This window comes from Pogona vitticeps, chromosome 2 (assembly GCF_051106095.1).
Source record: "Pogona vitticeps strain Pit_001003342236 chromosome 2, PviZW2.1, whole genome shotgun sequence".
Taxonomy (NCBI): domain Eukaryota; kingdom Metazoa; phylum Chordata; class Lepidosauria; order Squamata; family Agamidae; genus Pogona; species Pogona vitticeps.
The window spans coordinates 18,274,928-18,294,193 of NC_135784.1; the positions used below are offsets into that span (position 1 = coordinate 18,274,928).

The following is a 19,266-nucleotide window of genomic DNA, read 5'->3' on the forward strand; positions in this document are numbered from 1 at the left end:
TCTCCTCGCAGGCGGGTCCACGGTCCATTAAGTACCCCTTCCTCTGCGCTTCTTCCAGACGCCATGCCCGGCGTTCACCCCCCCCAAGTATTGCGTCCATCTCTCCTTTTCCCGCCAAACCATCCCCTGTCTAGGTGGCTACTGTCAACTTTATCAGTTCCCGCTCCAATTCTCGGGTATCAACTCCCCGCTGTTTGGTCTCGATGGGCGGTGCAGGTGGGTTTGTCTGAGCCTCTTGTTCCTTTGTGAGGGAGGACGGACGACACTCCGGCCAGAGCCTTTACACCAGGGGTCTCAGACATGCAGCCCGGGGGCCATTTGCAGCCCGCCGGACAATAGTTTGTGGCCCCCGCCTTGCCTGCCCCCCCGAAGTGCCCACGCGTCCTCTGCTGTCAAGAGTCAAAAAAGCCTTGCCTTGCTTGCCGGCGCACTCCCAAGACAGCGCCTCTTGCACTCTCCATCCGGAACTGCAGTCTGCCAGCCAGCCTGCTTGTCTGTTGGCTGCAGTTCTGGATGGAGGGTGCAAGAGGCGCTGTTTTGGGAGAGAGCCGGTGAGCGAGGTGCACTGCCAGCCCTTTCCGCCAAGTCGCCGCCAAGCGATGCCTGAGAGCGAAGCTCGCTCCTGGCCCGTCCTCGAAGAGCGCCTCCAAGCCACCAACAGCAGCTGCTGCCGCCTCTTCCAGGGAAGCAGCTCTCTGGCTCTCTTTCTCTCTCGGCTCCCCCAGCACCAGCCCGGCCAGCGCTTCCTCCTCCTTTTCGTCCTGCTTCAACCGCCTCGACTCTGGAGGCTGCCTGGGCTCTCCTCTCAAAGTTTGCTCCTCTGTCGTGGTGGGGGTACCTGCTGCTGCTGAGTGCGCCTTTTTTTGAGGGGGGCCTTCAGAGGAAGGTTGCCGGACTGCCGTTTGTGTGTGTGTGTGTGTGTGTGTGTGTGTGCATGTGTGTATGCATGCGTGCGTACACCTGTGTAGGGCGCCCCGTTCTGTTTAATTTCCCTGGTACCGATGGGGGCTTTCCTCCTTTAGCGATTCTGTGAGGTTTTTTAAAAAAAATTATGTCATGCCCTCCTCCTCGCTAGGCGGCCGCCCACGCTCCCTCCCTCCTCCACTTCTTCATCCTGCTGCTGGTGCTGGTGGTGGTAGTGAAGAAGGAGCTAGAGGGTGTCGTGGCCGGCGACGAGGGCTCATGCGCCCCTTCTCCTCGGAGCCCCAGCCGGGCTAAGGAAACTCCTGGGCAGTTTCCTTCGCTCTTGCTCTGCTTGGCAGAAAATCTGATGCGGCCCAGCCTCATCCAGACTCTGCTCCAGAGGCCCCCAGGTAAATTGAGTTTGAGACCCCTGCTTTACACTCACGTCTCACACCCACAAGAATTTACACACTGGAGAGAAACTATACCAGTGCCACAAAAATATGGGATATGTTTTTCTCAAAATTGAAACCTTCTAATTCACCAGAGAGTCGAGACAGGAGAAAAACGTACAAATGTGCACAGTGTGGGAATGTTTCTCTTGGAATTCACATCTCACAAGGCACAACAAGAAAGGGATATACAGTGAATATAAAAAGCTTATACACCCCTGTTAAAATGTCAAGTGTCTGTGATGTAAAAAAAAGAGACAAAGATAAATCACTTCAGAACTGTGAGCTAAACCGCAGAAGCCTTTGTGTGTTGCAGGGTCAGAAGACCAAGCAGTCGTAAGATCAAATCCACGTGACGGAGTGAGCACCCATCGCTTGTCCCACCTCCCGCCAACCTAGTGGTTTGAAAACATGCAAATGCGAGTAGATAAATAGGGACCACCTCAATGGGAAGGTAAACAGCGTTCCGTGTCTAAGTCGCACTGGCCATGTGACCACGGAAGATTGTCTTCGGACAAAACGCTGGCTCTATGGCTTAGAAGGCGAACATTACTGGACAAAAATTCTCAAGGGGAACCTTTAGCTTTTATAAACTTTACAATTTGGTTCACCAACAAACTGGTATTTTTTTTAGGGGGAGGGAAGTAAAAATAAAAAACTGCCACTGTGGCATTTCTGACACATCAGAGCCCCGTGGATATGATTGGAATCAAGATGGTTCCTATCAGTACTGTAGTCAGAAAGACTCAATTTGAGCATTCGCTATAATCCACATTTTTTAGCACCTGCAGGAGGCCTTGGAACTGATCCCTGAAGATATGGGGCTCCTCCTGCATGCATTTACAGCCACACAAACGCAGTTGGAGTGCTTCAACTTCGTCTTTATGTGTCTGGCCCCATGGAGCATTTGGCACACACACAGACACAATCACACACACAAAAAGCAGCACTAGCATCTCCAGCCTCCATTCAGTTTTAAATTCTTTGCTCAGGAAGACTCCTTCCTGATATGAAGGCAGGTAGAGGTGATCAACAGTCCTGCAGTAAGACCAAAACAAACAAACAAACAAAAACATTGTGCGGTTGTATGGTTCTATTTTGAGATAACACCAGTTAATAGGAAAAGTAGAACGCGGCCAGGAGACATTACCGAGCCAGCTGTCACCCTCATCACCATTGGGTTCAGGCTTCTGTGCTGCTGCTTTAGGAGCTGGCCTGGGCCCGGAAGGGAACTTGCTGGTAAGAGGAGGGTATTCGCTCTCTGAAGGTCCAAGGGGCCCTTCCACTGTGGATCCTCTTGTGCTGCTCTTCCTGGAGTCCCTTGGCGGAGGTGAAGGTAGAAGACAAAATCTTCCTCTTTCAGTCCCAGCCGATCCGCCCCAACTCTGCTCCATACTGGGCTGGAAGAAGCTGGAGTGGAAGGCTTCCGATCTCTGGTCTGTTTTGAGCTCACTGAGGTTCTCTGAGGAAAACCTGACAGATTGTCTTCTTGGCTGCCGTCCTTCTGGAGTTGAGGCCATGGTGGGTTGGTAGCCTCCAAAAGGGAACTCGTCCCCTTTAGACTGTCTTCCTTCTCTACCTGCTTTTCATTTTTCTTATCCGGTTTCAATTCCTCTTGTTCTTCCTATGCTTGGTCACTCCAGAAGTTTTTTACCTGTTCCAAACCTGCAAGGAATGTGACAAAAGCTGTGCTTTCAACTGAGTCAGGAGGACCTCTTCAGAAAACAAGCCTAGCTGAGAAAGGGGACCCGGCCAGTGGACTTAATAAGGACTTAATAAGGATCCCAGCTCTACTCCCACTACCTCCAGACAGCTAAAGTAGAAGTCCTTTGACGGATGATACTTTGGCTGGTCTTTTGACTGATGACGAAGAAGGCACAGTGAAGGAAGGACATTCCAGTGCCACCAGAAATACCATAGAAACAAAGGCTGGGATCTCGAAAGAGAAAGGAACATCTATACCTACCTCTGCATCTGCTGTGGCCCCTGACCAGAAAAAGGAGCTAACGTTTAAGAATGATGGGGATGATCTCATGGATGGTCTGAGATTTGGTGAAAACCCCAGAGCAGAACAGAAATCTGACAGAAAGTGTGAAAATGAGGAAGCTTGCCCTGCCCGGTCCTGTTGCTGTAGAGGCTTGGAAAGTGTATATAAGCCTTTCTTTACTCATTCAGCCGTAATGACCAAAGTGAAGTTCTCCTGTTACAACTTCTAGTGTTCCTCAGTATGTGCAACACCAGCTGCGGATGATGGGAGCTATCTACCGATAATAGGGAATCCTACCATAATGGAGCTCGAAAGGGTCTCGAAGGCCATCGGGTCCAACCTCCTGCTCAAGGCAGGAATCCCAGTCAAAGGATATCAGCCAAGCGGTTGTCTGAATCTTCTCTTGAAACCCTCCAGCGTTGGAGCGCTCAACGCCTGCCAAGTTCATGGGCTCCTTCGTCGTACTGCTCTAACAGTTAGGGAGTTTTTTCCTGATATTCAGCCTAAATCTGGCCTCCTGTAGCTTGAGCCCATCATCACGCATCCTGCACTCTGGGATGACAGAGAAGAGATCAAACAGTCAGAGAATCGTCAAAGGGTTGGGAAGGGATCTTGGAGGTCTTCTAGTCCAACCCCCTGCCCAAGGCAGGCGGCCTCCAGCCATCCCGGACAGATGGCTGTCCAATCCGTTCCCCTCCTCTGCAGTGCCACACATTTCAGCTGGATATTCCTGGCCTTTTCCACTTCGTGATATACCTCAGGGGCAGAGTGGAAGTTACGAGATCCCCACAAGAGGCAAAGGCCTCGGCTGGAGAAGAGACCCGAGGGCGCCCAGGATTCCTCGGGGAGGGTGTTCTGGGAGTGTGGGAAGCAGGAGAGAGAGAGAGAGAGAGAGAGAGAAGAAGAAGACGGAGATGCTTCCCGACAGATCCTGCTTCCAAAACGTCTCCCAGGGCTGCTGAGGAGCAAATCCAGGCCGGACTCTGTCCTTCACCTCTGAGCTCAGGCGGCAGATTGGAGGGGTCGGCGCTTCCCTTGCCAGGAGCCTGGCTTGGCTTCAGTCACATGATAGGAAGTGGGAGACGAGTGGCAGCCAAGAGCAAAGGAGTCTGAGGGGAGGGAGATGATGGAAGATTGAATGGGAGGGTTCAAAGGCCCAGACCTCCCCCTGGAAATGGGAGAGGAGATCAGGTGAGAAGGAGTGGCTCCGGATTTTGTTTTTGTTTTGGAGTGGTTGCAGGCCGAGGGGGAGGGGGAGAGATTTTTGGGCGGGAAATCTGGGCAGGTCGAGATCCTGGATCTTCCCTCAAATCAAGGAAGGAGCAAACGGACTCCATTATAGTCAGATGGCAATGTAATGCAAGGGAAGGTTCTAGAATCTAGATCCATTGTGGCAAAATCCAGTGAACCGGCCAGGCAACCCAAGGGTTAAGTGCAGGGAATTGGGATTTCTCGAGAGGAAGGCAACCTGGGACAGGGTTGGAAGTCTCCCAAAACCAAGGCTTCTCCCTCCCAAATAATCCCGTCCTGTGTCTCCTCTCAATTCCTTTGGAGGGGAAAAGGGGAGCCAGCTTCTCCCAAGGGTGCCTAGACTCCAGTCAGGGACGTGGGGAGCCCCTTTCCCTTGACCTTCAATGCGCTTCGGGGGGGAGATGGTGAGTCTCCCCAAGGATTTGGGGTCGGGGGAACCTAGAGGAGGAAAAGAGGCAGCGAGAGAGGATCTCTTCCCCTCCTCCAGGTTGGCCCCCAAAGTTTGGTTTCCTGATGCAAAGCCTTGCAGCCCCCCCCCCTCAGCCGACCACACGACCACCGACAGAAGCTGGCTAGGTTGACAGTTGACGGGGAAGAGGAGACCATAAATATGATTTTCCCAGGGCTCTTCCTCCTCTTATGCTATCAAGTCAGTTCTGACATTTGGTGATCCTTCTCAGGATTTTCAAAGCGGAGAATACACCCAAGTGGCGTCCCCTTCCCTTCTTCTGGGGACAACCTGGGATTGTGTTCCTCCCCCAAGGCTACCCAGGCTGGCTAGAAAGGCGGGAGGCACAGAGGGGGAATCGAACTCCCAACCTCTGGCTCCCCTGCCAAGCGCCTGACTCACTGAGATGTCCAGACAGCTTTTTCTCTTCCCTTGGAGACCCCCCTAAATTAATACCCATGTTGACGTGGTTAGGTGTAAGAGAGGTGCACTGAGCACTCAGCAGGAGATGGAGGAAGAGGAGAGGGGAGCTGTGGCTGGCGGCTTTTGTCATTTCCACCTTTTTTCTTTCTCCTAGAATGGAATGATCATTAGCAGAAAAATGTCCTGTCTTTGCAGCCTATGAAGAGTGTCGTCTGATAAAGACAGTCTTTCCTCACAGCAAGAGAGAGAGAGATTGAGAGAGAGAGAAGGGAGGACCTCTTTGATTCCACCGAATCAAGGCTTGCTTAGAACATAAACCAGCAATCGAGGAGCAGAAGTTTGTTGGCCTTGATCGAGAAAGAGCTTCTGATGTCCTCATGGCTGAGAGCAGTGCCATGAGGAAAATCTTGGAGGAGGATGTTGTCAGCTCAGATATACAACTCCAGAGCTTCAGGCGGTTCTCCTACAAGGAAGCAGAAGGGCCACGAGACACTTGCAGCCGACTCCACCGTCTCTGCCGTCAGTGGCTGAAGCCAGAAAGGCACACCAAGGCTCAGATCCTGGACCTGGTGGTCCTGGAGCAGTTCCTGGCCATCCTTCCCCCGGAGATGTCCAGCTGGGTGAGGGAATGTGGAGCAGAGACCAGTTCCCAGGCGGTGGCCCTGGCCGAAGGCTTCCTCCTGAGCCAGGCAGAAGAGGAGCGGAAGGTGAGAGGATTTCAACTTGGGGCTCTTAAGATAGGTCGCCTCAGTCCCTGTGGCCGCTTCCTCTGCCCCACAGCCCCTCCTGAGGGTGGTGGCTCTCTACCTCTTCCTACACCCCAGAAGTCCTCCATCTTTTATCTAATGGATGAGAAATCCAGTGCAGGGACTGGGTGGGTAGCTCAGTGGCAGAGGTCCCTGGCTGCAGAGCCAGAGGTTGGGAGTTCGATTCCCCCCACTGGGCCTCCTGGGAAAAGAGCCAGCCTGGGTAGCCTTGGGCCAGCGGCCCAGTCTCAGAAATACCCTCATAAAAAGGAATGGAGAACCACTTATCTACGTGGAAAAACCTGGAAAGCATGGCCATAAGTCAGAATGGACTTGACGGGACACACCTATGATGATGATGATGATGATGATGATGATGATGATGATGATGATGATGATGATGATGATGATGATGATGATGATTATTATTATTATTATTATTATTATTATTATTATTATTATTATTATTATTATTATTATTATTATTATTATTATTATTATTATGTATACCCCAGAAATAGTCTAGTAGGTGGCAAATTTAAAGGAGGATCTTTTAAGATGTCCCACAAGGGGCTTATAGTTCTTTGAAAATATCCAGAGACAGACATCCCCGACCCCCAAATTCCACCACCAACCTCTCAGTGTTTGCCCCTTTCTCATTCCTTTTCTGTCGTCCTTCTGGATTTAATCCTTCATTGCTCTTTCAGAGGAAAAATCTCTCTGTGGACATTCAGCCTGATTTCTCAGTAACAGAGAAGACGGCACAGCCGGAGAGCGGACGGGATCTTCTGCCAAGGGGGAACACGCCAGGCGGTGAAGGAGGTGCCAGTTTGCAGGGTAAAGTCAAATGCCAGCAGGGGAAAGGAAGAGGGTGATCTCCTTGTCTGAAGGATGGAGGAAAAGCATGGGCTGCGTGGATATCTTCCTTAGTCTTCACCCCCCAGTTCTATACATTGTCTTTTAATTGTTCTGACTCCCTAAAGGTTACCAGTCCATCTCATACAGTGGTGCCCCACATGACTAGCGAATCCGCATAGCGATGTTTTTTTCGCAATCGATAAGCTTTTCGCTTACTGATTTTCGCATAACGATGTTTTTTTAAACGTGATCGGTGGTTCCAAAATGGCCGCCGGGTTAAAAAAATGGCCGTCCGCAGCATTTTTGCGCCCTTTCCTTGCTTACCGAGCAGCGAAAATAGCGGCTGCATGGAGGATCTTCGCATAACACTGTGTTTTTTCCCATAGGAAGGCATTAAACATGTTTTAATGCGTTCCTATGGGCTTTTTGCCCCGCATAACGATGAATCCGGATAGCGATGGGGTTTTTTTGGAACGGATTGTTGTCGCTATGCGGGGCACCACTGTATTTGGTCTTTTCCTGCTCCCATCCATCTTTCCCACCTCATGAACCAGCCATCTCCCAAAATAATTTCGTGTCCTCAACAGCCCTAGCTCAGCTCTTGCAAAATCCAATGTGTGACTTCCTAAAGGTTACCAGTCCATCTCGTCTTTGGTCTTCCTCTTTTCCTGCTGCCGTACACCTTTACGAGCATGAATGTCTTTTCCAGAGAATCTTGCCTTTTCATGAGGTGCCCAAAGGAGGACAGTCTAAGTTTCCGGCAGAGAAAATTGCATATGTTTCTGTGAGAAATATAGGCAACTGACTCCAACGTTCTCAGCATCTCTCACACAGGAGCTGGAACAACACTTTAAGGACTTTAAAGGAGAAAAGAAATGCTTAGGTTTGTGGTCAGAAGGTCAAAGAGAAAAGGTGCAGCTCCACCCGAAAGAAAAAGAAATAAAAATTATATCTATGTGTCCGAAACACAAATTCAGCATAGGGCAGGATCCAAATTGTCTCACTCCGTCCAGTTGTCATTGCATTGTTGTTTGGCCTCTCCATACATTGATTCGATGATTCTGTTTGTATCCCATGTTTGACTCAATGAGCTCAAGACCTTGATAGTTTTTTTCTTAACAACTCAGGCCTGAGAACAACAGTCCTGTGAGGTAGGTCTGGTTGTAGAAGAATAACTGAGCTGTGATCATCCAGTGGGTTTCATTGCAGTTCTGAGTTTCAGTGGCAATGAGTTCTGCTAAGAACTAATACCTGGCTACTCCGTTGCAATATTTTGCATTATCCTGGAGTTACTTTCTAATAAGTTTTAGAAAAAGGAAGCCGTGTTGATCTGTGCTAGCAATGAAGGCCAAAAGCAAAACAACATTAAAAATAAAGCAGACAAAAAGGTCTCAAGGTGAAATCCACTTCGTCAGACAAAATATAGCAATTAGTTGTTAAGGTTACACAAAAATTTTGTCATCCTTCTTTTGTTAGTATTAGTATTAATATTAGTATTAGTATTCGAATTAGCATTGGTCTAATTTTCTAGTACGTGTTTATAGGATTTTGATCTTTGTCTCTGTGAGAAACGGTTGCAACTGATGCCACATTCCCATACAGGAGCTGGAATGATGCCAGTAACAAAGACTCCGCCATCTTCCCTTCCCTCGGATGGAGAGGAACCCCATCAGGTAAGCAGAAGGGCAAAACTGCAGTCCATCTGTACATCAAATGCTCTCATCCCATCCCTGGGAAGAATCAAGGGGGCATTTGTTCCAGTTTTGCTTGTGTCACAACATATCCAAAACAAAAACCATTAAGTGCTTTGTATTTGGGATTTCAGGAAAATGAGATATTAAACATGAGAGGAATGAAAACTGATAGAGTCACCCATCCAGACCCCACAGCTTTGAGTGCTTAACTCGTAAAAGTCATTTGTATTCTTTAGTCATGCCTGTCCTGAATTTGGCTGGTCGCCGCCTTTTTTAAGGAGTTCCTTGCTGTAACACCTATACAATAGTGCCCCTTTATCTGCAGGATCTGTATCGACAGATTCACTTATCCATGGTCTGAAAAATTTAAAATATTAAAAGAAAAATCCAAGCTATTCTGGCCATGTGGTTACGAAGAGTCAGATATGACCTAAGGACTGAACAACAGCAACATAACATAATTCATGTTGTTCAGCATCAGCGGAAGGTTGGACCTGATCGCCCTTGGATATGGAGGTCCTACTGTATGTCAAGAAAGTATAACATAGTTGTCTCCATGGTGAGAAAAGCAGAGAAATCCTTTATATCTCTATCTCGCCTGATTCAGAGACCTGTTTTGGAGGGTTGTATTAAAGTAGATAGCCTCTGTGTGAGCTGTGAGAAAAATATACTTTTTTCTCCAGGCTTCTGTGACCTTTGAAGAGGTGGCGGTGTGTTTCACCCGGGAGGAGTGGGCGCTGCTGGATCCTGACCAGAGGGCCCTACAGAGGGAAGTCATGGAGGAGAATTCTAGGATGGTGACATCTATGGGTAAGGCCCACTCTTTTCCTGATACTTGGAAAAAAATCCAAAAGGAGAAGAGAAATGTTGAGATCAGAAAGTGGGTGATGAAAGTATGATGTAGATGGCAGAGGGCGTCACCGGGAGCCAAGAGAGCGACACGTTGGGTGCAGATTGTCCGTTTCTGGTCATACCCAGAATTCAGTCTTGGTCTGTGCTTGTCTCTCTTCTCTGCAGAGAATTTGAAGAAAACAGCCATATGTGTAAAGAGCAGCAAGTGCTTTGTGCAGAAAATGGATCTTGTCAGACATTGGCAAACACACACAAATGTTAAAAGAATTACTGGAGGGAAACCCTACAAATGCATCCTGTGTAGGAAATATTTTGCCCAAAAGATGATGCTAATCCATCACAAGAGGACCCACATGGCAAAGAAAAGTGTCAGGGAGAAGCCACACAAATGCCAGGAGTATGAGAAATGTTTTCCTCAAAAGACAGATTTGAAAAAGCATCAGACTCGGGACAGCGGAGAGAAACCATACCAATCTGAGGAGTGCGGGAAAGGTTTTACCCTGAATCCAAACGTTATGAAGCATCAGAAAGTTCATACGAGAGAGAAATCGTACAAATGCCTGGAGTGTAGCAAACATTTTTCTCGCAGTACAACCCTTCTGATCCATCAGAGAGTCCACAGAGGAGAAAAACAATACAAATGTCAAGAATGTGGGAAATGTTTTTCTCAAAATTTGATCCTTCTGGTGCACCAGAGAGTCCACACAGGAGAGAAACCGTACCAGTGTCAGGAGTGTGAGAAGTCTTTTTCTCGTAACTCAAACTTTCTGAGGCACAAAAGAGTCCACACTGGTGAGAAACCGTACAAATGTCAGGAGTGTGAGAAGTCTTTTTCTCGTAACTCAAGCTTTCTGAGGCACAAAAGAGTTCATACAGGTGAGAAACCGTACCAATGTCAGGAGTGTGAGAAGTCTTTTTCTCATAACTCAAGCTTTCTGAGTCACAAAAGAGTTCATACAGGTGAGAAACCCTACAAATGTGAGGAGTGTGAGAAGTGTTTTTCTCAGAAGTCACACCTTCTGAGGCACAAAAGACTTCATGTGGGAAAGAAACCCTACAAATATAAGGATTGTGGAAAATGTTTTTCCCAAAATTCAAACCTTGTGGTGCACCAGAGAGTCCCCACAGGAGAGAAACCCTACAAATGTAAGGAGTACGAGAAATCATTTGCTTGTAATTCTCAACTTATGAATCATTATAATGTCCACACAGGAGGACATGTCAACAAGTCCCCGGAGTTTAGGAAATGTTTTGTTCTAATTTCAGATCTTGTGAAGCATCAGAAAGTCCACACATGTGAGAAACTGTAGAAGTGTCAGGAGTGTGAGAACTGTTTTTGTAAGATCTCACACCTTCTGAGGCACAAAAGTGTTCATATTAGAGAGAAAATGTGCAGTTTGAGAACTTTCAAAGAATCCACATAGGAGGTCAACTTTACAAGTGCCAAGAATGTGGGAAATGTTTCGTGCAGAATTCAAAGTTTCTGAAGCATCAGACTGTACACACGAGAGAGAAATCATACCGATGCCAGGTCTGTGGCAAGTGTTTTTCTCAGAGTAAAGCAAAAAGCAAAGCAAAAATCAAAGCAAAAAGCAAAGAGTATAAATCTTCTGATTCATCAGAGAGTCCACACAGGAGAGAAACCATATAAATGCCAACAATGTGGGAAATGTTTTTCTTGCCGTTCGAACCTTCTGGTCTACCAGAGAGTCCACACAAGAGAAAAACCATACAAATGTAAGGAATATGGGAAATCAACTCTTTTGTTTCATCAGGTACTCGACAGGGGAGAGAAGCCACACAAATTCCAGGAGTGTGGGAAATGCTTTGCTCAGAGTTCACAACTTGTGAACCATAAAAGAATCAATCAAGAAAAGCAACTGTACGAGTGCCAGGAGTGTGGGAAGTCTTTTGTGAGGAACTCAAAATCTTGTGACCCACTTTGAGGGTTCGTATCTTGCCTCCCCTAGTTTTAAGTGAGACTCTGAAAACACTTGTGTTGAAAAATCACAACTAGGCTTTATTAGAATATATAACAATAAATCTGTTTGCCTAAACTCAGCTTCTGCGGTTTGTCTCATCTCCAACGGGACCAGCGAGGGCATCCAAATGTCCTTTGCAAAGGGGTTACAACTCAACTCTTCCCAGGATCCTTTCAAAAATGGATTAGTGTTGTCCAAGTCAAAAGACCCTAATTGCGGGTCTGGTAACGGGGTGGTCTCCTCATCTCAGAGCTCCGTCTCATAAGGTTCCCGCTCTCCTCGTGGAGGGGTCCACGGTCCATTAAGTACCCCTTCATCTGGGCTTCTTCCAGATGCCATGCCCGGCGTTCTCGCTCTTCCCAGTCTACCGCCTCCTTCTCCACTCTGAACCATCTGCACCACTCTCTGGCCTCTGACTCTCCAAAATAAGAAGGACGCTGCAGCACCCCTTTCTCCTTCGGTAATCAGCTTCCTCCCTAGGGACCTGTACCCTCTCCAGTTTCCCAGTCCAAGGGTCTTCAACCCATATCATTTGTCACCACTCCCCAGTATTACGTCCATCTCTCCTTTTCCCGCCAAACCATCCCCTGTCTAGGTGGCTACTGTCAACTTTATCAGTTCCTGCTCCAATTCTCAAATATCAACTCCCCGCTGTTTGGTCTCGATGGGTGGTGCAGGTGGGTTTCTCTGAGCCTCTTGTTCCTTTGTGAGGGAGGACGGACGACACTCCGGCGAGAGCCTTTACACCAGGGGTCTCAGACATGCAGTCCGGGGGCATTTGCACCCCCCCAGACAATAGTTTGTGGCCCCCGCTTTGCCTGCCGCCCCTGAAGTGCCCACGCGTCCTCTGCTGTCAAGAGTCAAAAAAAGCCTTGCCTCGCTTGCCGCCGCACTCCCAAGACAGCGCCTCTTGCACCCTCCATCCGGAACTGCAGCCTGCCAGCCAGCCCACTTATCTGCTGGCTGCAGTTCTGGATGGAGGGTGCAAGAGGCGCTGTTTTGGGAGAGAGCCGGTGAGTGAGGCGCACTGCCAGCCCTTTCCCCGGAGCCACATCCAAGCGATGCCTGAGAGCGAAGCTCGCTCCTGGCCCGTCCTTGAAGAGCGCCTCCAAGCCACCAACAGCAGCTGCCACTGCCACCGCCTCTTCCCGGGAAGCGGCTCTTTGGCTGTCTTTCTCGGCACCCCCAGCACCAGCCCGGTCAGCGCTTCCTCCTCCTCTTCGTCCTGCTTCCCTCAACTCTAGAGGCTGCCTGGGCTCGCCTCTCAAAATTTGCTCCTCTGTCATGGTGGGAGTACCTGCTGCTGCTGAGTGCACCTTTTTTGAGGGGGGCCTTCACAGGAAGGTTGCCGGACCGCCGTGTGTGCGTGCATGTGTGTGTATGCTCACGTGCGTGCACCTGTGCGGGGCACCCTGTTCTGTTTAATTTCGCAGGTACCAATGGGAGCTTTCCTCCTTTGGCAAGGCGATTGTGTGAGGTTTTTTTTTAAAAATTATGTCATTCCCTTCCCCCCCACTAGGTGGTCGCCGACGCTCCCTCCCTCCTCCACTTCCTCATCCTGCTGCTGGTGCTGGTGGTGGTAGTGAAGAAGGAGCCAGAGGGGGTCGTGGCCGGTGACGAGGGCTCATGTGCTCCTTCTCCTCGGAGCCCCATCCGGGCTAAGGAAACTCCTGGGCAGTTTCCTCGGCTCTTGCTCCGCTTGGCAGAAAATCTGATGTGGCCCAGACTCTGCCTCCAGCGGCCCCCAGGTAAATTGAGTTTGAGACCCCTGCTTTACAGTCTCGCCTCACGTCTCACACCCATAAGACTTTACACACTGGAGAGAAACCATACCAGTGCCAGAAATACAGTGGTGCCCCGCATAGCGAGGTTAATCCGTTCCGGATTAACCTCGCTATGTGAAAACATCGCTAAACGGAACATAAAAACCCTTTGGAATGCATTAAACATTGTTTAATGCGTTCCAATGGGCCCTAAACTTACCGTTCAACGAAGTTTCCTCCATAGCGGCAGCCATTGTCGTGCCCTCGGTAAGCGAGCTGCGGGCGCGAAAACGCTGCGCGTGGCCATTTCGGGCGTCCGGCGGCCATTTTGGAACTGCCGATCAGCTGATTCCTGGGCGTCGCAGTGCGAAGATCGGAAAGCGAAACGCTTACCGATCTTCGCAATGCGAGTTTCGCCCATTGCAGTGGTTGGTATGCCTTCGCATTAGTGATCCCAAAAAGGGGATCGCTATGCAAATTCATCGTTATACGGTGCGCTCGTTAAGTGAGGCACCACTATATGGTTTATGTTTTTCTCACAACTGAAACCTTCTCATTCACCAGAGAGTCCAGAAAAGAGAAAAACCTTAGAAATGCGCACAGTGTGGGAAATGTTTCTCTTGGAATTCACACCTCACAAGGCACAACAAGAAAGAGATATACAGTGGATACAAAAAGCTTACACACCCCTGTTAAAATGTCAAGTGTCTGTGATGTAAAAAAATGAGACAAAGAGAAATCACTTCAGAACTCTTTCCACCTTTAATGAAACCTGTGAATTTTACAACTCGATTCACCAACAAACTGGTATTTTTTAGGGGGAGGGAAGTAAAAATAAAAAACTGGCATGGGTGTGGGAAATGGCATGTTTGCAAGGCAGCATTTTTGACACATCAGAGCCACGTGGATATGATTGGAATCATGATGGTTCCTATCAGTACTGTAGTCAGAAAGACTCAATTTGAGCATTCGCTGTAATCCACATTTTTTAGCACCTGCAGGGGGCCTTGGAACTGATCCCTGAAGATATGGGGCTCCTTCTGCATGTATTTACAGCCGCACAAATGCAGTTGGAGTGCTTCAACTTCGTGCTCATGTGTCTGGCCCCATGGAGCATTTGGCACTCACACAGACACAATGGCACACACAAAAAGCAGCGCTAGCATCTCCAGACTCCCTTCAGTTTTAAAGTCTTTGCTCAGGAAGACCCCTTCCTGATATGGAGGCAGGTAGCGGTGATCAACAATCTTGCAGTAAGACTAAAACAAACAAAAAATACCATTGTGCGCTTGTATGATTCTCTTTTGAGATAACACCAGTTTAACAGGAAAAGTAGACCGTGGCCAGGAGAGAACTCAATAGCCTGGTTTATTATCACTTGTCATATTTTACAAACCACTGACCAGAATGAGGAAATTGTGCATTGTAGCTCTTCATAAGGCGCCCTATAGAGAGCATAAAGGGCAGTGGTGCTACAACTCCCAGGGAACAGAGCGCCAGCTTCCTTTTTTTGTACATTAACAACAGGAAGTAACGTCCATGAGAGCCATGTAACCTCGGAGATAGGCCTTGGTCCAGGTGAGTGAAATGTCGATGTCTTTAAGTGTGGGTCTGTGGGCTGGAACCCTCACAATCCTGTCTCAAGGTCAGATTCCAGATCAGGCATCCTTCAGTCTTGAGAGACTAGGGTAACGTGCTCTGTATGAAGGACTTGGAAGAGCTCCTACTGTGGCGGGGAAAGCAAATTCAAGAGTGACAATCCCTTTCACACTGAAGACAAATACAGTCTGTCCCCTGTCCAGCTCCCTGATTTTGCTGCTTTCGGGATTGCCTCTTCACCTCGGCCTGCTGAACAAGGATCTCTTCAAATTGGGAGGGGCCGTGATGCAATGCCTGCCTCCAGGTTGATCTCTGAGATGTCAGGGTTTCTCCTCTGCTGAGGTCCATTCCTAAGGCCTTCAGATCCCACTTGCAGAGTATCCTTGCAGAGTGTCTCAGGGTATCCTTGGAGGATTCTGGGATTTAGAAGGGGGGGAACCCCCAGAAAACCCGGAGGATACATCCGGAATGATCAGTTTCTTCCTGGAGACCTTAATAAAAAATTTACATTTTAAAAAATCCTTCCACAGTGATAGTTTGTGAATAAACTTGCATAATGGACGTGTCTGATAGCCTGACAACTTATTTTTGTTCCCTAAAGCCTTTGAAATATAGGCCCTACTTGCTTGTGCTACATCAAGCCTTCCTTTCAGGCCCCCACCATTTCTTCCAAGATTGATGTTTCTGAAGTGAGTATGGCAAAAAATGTCCTGTTTCTGTCAACTTCAGTTCATTCACACGAATTGTTGAACGTTCACCCACTCTTCGTTTTGTGATTTCCAATCTACCTTGGTTCGTGTTTCTCCCATTCCAAACTCGAGTCAGTTGTCAAGCTTCACGCTTTCAGATCTTCAACATCAGCAACTGGAGACCCTTTTAATTTGATTGAGGACATAATTGTTTGTCTTTCTTAGGGTCCATAATGCAGTAGGACCCCCATAGCCATGGGGGATCGGTTTCAAATCCTTCCCACTCCTGCCTATGCTTATAATGCAGATGAATGCTAGTGAATGCTGTACCTAGCATTGTCTCTGGCCCCCTCTAGTGGCCAGTTGTGCTAACTTCATATTGAGAAATATGTATTTCTAGCATTTTTCTTTTAATATTTTAAATATTTTCAGGCAGTGGAGAAATGAATTGGTGGGAACTGATCCCGTGGATATCGGAGTCCTACTGTATCAGCAAAGCTCTCCTGTGGCAGCATTTCCCCAAAGAAAATGATTTTTGACCCTGCTCTCCTTCCGGTGGCCTCAGGAGAAGAACTCCAGATGGCTTCAAACACGTTGGGCTTGAGCCAGTGAGTGAGTTGTGGGTCAGTCCTGTCCTCTTTCGATTGTCATGCCTCTAGGTTAAATACCACACATTTGGTGTGTGGAGTCGGTTAGGTAAGCAAAGACGCCGAACAATATCCTGTTGATGTAATTTATCGTCTTGTTCATTCTCCTCTGGAGACATTCCATTTTTGCCAATATCTTTCTCCAGCGATGATATTCCAAGTGGGGGTCTGGTGAAAGCAGAGCAACGCGGCACCCTTTCATCCCTTGATCTGGACCCTAGACTTCTGATGTAGCCTTAGTAGAACGGTGGCCATTTTTTTGATGGTGCCTCACCTAGTTGACCCCTGGAGAGATGGGCCAGATCCCTGATTGCTGGGATGAGCAGAAACCAGGAGGCAGCCTTCATTTGCTACAGAAAGCTGAGAGGCAGTGAGGAGGCCGTACCAGGGACAGGGACGCCTACGTTACGACTGGCTGTCCAGTCCAGCTTAATTCGCACCAGGGACTAGACTCGGATTCAGCTTGCGACTTGGACCCACGGATCCGAGCCAGGTTTTGAGTCTTGTTGAGGGATCCATGATGAGGGATGGGCCTGCCGACCGCCTCCTGCCACCACTGCCATCCTTGGATGCAGCAGACCCGGTTTCCCTTCAAGGCGCTGGCTCCTGCCTCTGTCTGCACATCCTCCTCCATCCAGCTGATAGGCGGGCACATGCGCCGGGAAGGGACATCGGCCTGCTGTTTCTGCGCATGTGCTAGTGCCGGTTTGGCTTCCCTTCTAGGTTGGCTGGCTTGATGCAGGCCCCCGACTTGGACCCCCCACAAATTCGGACTTGGTCCCAAAGACTTGCCAACATCCAAATGGCCATCTTTAGGCCTAAGCGTCCTGAGTCTGGAAGTTTCCAAGGGCTGGTTTTAACCTATAAGGCCCACTAATGGCCTGGGCCCAAACTCTCACAAGGACTGCATCTCCCGTTAAGCGGCCTTGGTTCCTTTGGGGAGAAAAGTGGCATAGAAATATTTTAAATAAATACATGTAAATAAGTTTATGAGCCTGCAAGGGTGTTCAGGAATCATCAGGAGAGGGCTTTCTCTCAGTCCCACCACTCCGAGGTGCATCTGATGGGGGACACAGGAGAGGGGCCTTCTCTGTGGCTGCTCCTATACTCTGGAACTCCCTCCCACTGGAAGCCAGCCTGGCCCCCTCTTGACTGACCTTCCTCCATTCTCTTCAGGCAAGCTTTCTCTTAAGGACTGCCTGCCTCAGTGGGCTTTTTAAAAAAAAAAAATTGTTGTGCTTTACGGCTTTGAATGTGTTTTTGGTGTTGCTTGTTTACCGTCCCTTAGCATGGTATTTGTTTGATCGTTTTTACTATTTGTATTTGCCTTGGGTCTTTTTAAAGGAGAAAGGCAGGCTAATTTTTTTAAATAAATATAAATAAATAAGTAAATAAATAAAGAGAAAGAAAGAAAGAAAGAAAGAAAGAAAGAAAGAAAGAAAGAAAGAAACCGCTGGGGGAGTCCAGCAACCTGCATGAGGAAGAGCAGCCTTCCTTGAAACACATTAGTTGGGTCCTGACATGTCACGAATCTTTTCCTGAAGGAGAGAAACCCACGTGGCCCCCCTGTACCCCAAAATGACACCCTTCCCATGTCCTTCTCCATTCCTATCTTTCCGTCTTCTGCCTCTTTTGTACCAAGGAAAATCAGGAGAATATCCTGGCCAGAGAGCTGGGGAACATTCAGAAAATTTATCCTTTGGCCACAATCCCCTTCATTATTGTGGTGGACAGCCCACACGTTACTCCTGTCAGTCATTTTAGAGCTCGAGTGCAGGAGCCTATGACAGGACAGGAGGGGCGGAGTCAAGAAAACTGGGAGTGCCAGGGAGGGAGGCAGAGTGTGACACAGAGAGAGAGAGTTAGGGAAAAGATGGTGAAGCATTTAGACAGTTAGAGAGAAGACTGTGAAGTGTTTAGATGAGATGTTGGACAGTTGGTTAGTTAAAGAGATAAAAGGAATTAGAAGTACATTGACAGTCAGAAAATATTGAGATCTTGATTAAAGTAAATGAGTACAAGCAAACTTATAAGTACAGTGGTACCCCGCATGACGACGATAATCTGTCCTGGGAAAATAGCTGTTTAGCGAAATCGTTGTCATGCAAAAACCCTTTCCCCATTGGAATGCATTGAAAACTGGTTTCATGCGTTCCAATGGGGAAAATACCCCATTGTCCAGTGAAGATAGGGAAGCCATTTTGCGAGCGCCGATCAGCTGTAAAAATGGCTGCCCTGCGAAGCATGGGTCCGGAAAAGACAGGGCAGCCATTTTGCGGAGCCAGAAAAATCGTCATTTTGCAAACAAATGGTTTGTGAAGCAATGACCAAATCGTTGTTAAATGAAAATCGCCCATTGGAATGACTTTTGCGAATCGCTATAGCGATCGCAAAAAGTCATCGTCATGCAATTTCATCATTTAGTGGGACCGTCGTTTAGTGAGGTACCACTGTATTCAAATCCGCGTTTAATGAGTGAATGATAATAGAACATCCATGGTTTTCCTTCTATGATTCACTTATTTATCCTTAAGCAAACCTTGTTTTATTTGGCAGCAAGAGTGTGAGACTCATAATTGATATAGTGAGGATAATATCCTCTGGTGGCAGCAAAAAAGGGGAAAAGCACAATTTGTGTCCAAAGGTGAACCTGGGTGAGGGGCAAAACACACAGGGGTCACTGGGGATAGGCAACAAAAATCAATCACACAGAGACGTTTTCTAGTTTTAAAGGGGCTCCTCTTAAAGCAACCCCCGCACCTCTGTCTCTCTCTCTCTCTCTTGGATACACAAAATGTGTCTTGTGTCTGAAAAGAAAGCGGTGAGGAGGCTAGACTCCATGACGACCCTGGACTCTGAGCCGGAGCAGCCAAGGTGAACTTGTCAAAGCTGAGCCACCAAACTGAGAACCATCCACCTTCTTTAGGAGTAGCAGCATCTAGCAGCTGATGCACACAGAGGTGAAAGGAAAT

General features: G+C 48.2%; 1 protein-coding gene across 1 annotated transcript; it reads left to right on the plus strand.

The window, feature by feature from the left end:
* Positions 1 to 83: 83 nt before the first annotated feature.
* LOC110071296 (uncharacterized) lies at positions 84 to 11,675 on the plus strand. Its single transcript, XM_078388146.1, has 6 exons — positions 84 to 4,533; positions 5,660 to 6,171; positions 6,918 to 7,047; positions 8,671 to 8,741; positions 9,446 to 9,572; positions 9,780 to 11,675. The coding sequence occupies exons 2-6, from the start codon at positions 5,842 to 5,844 to the stop codon at positions 10,922 to 10,924; spliced, it is 1,803 nt and encodes a 600-aa protein (XP_078244272.1). The 5' UTR covers positions 84 to 4,533; positions 5,660 to 5,841; the 3' UTR covers positions 10,925 to 11,675.
* The last annotated feature ends 7,591 nt before the right edge of the window (positions 11,676 to 19,266 follow it).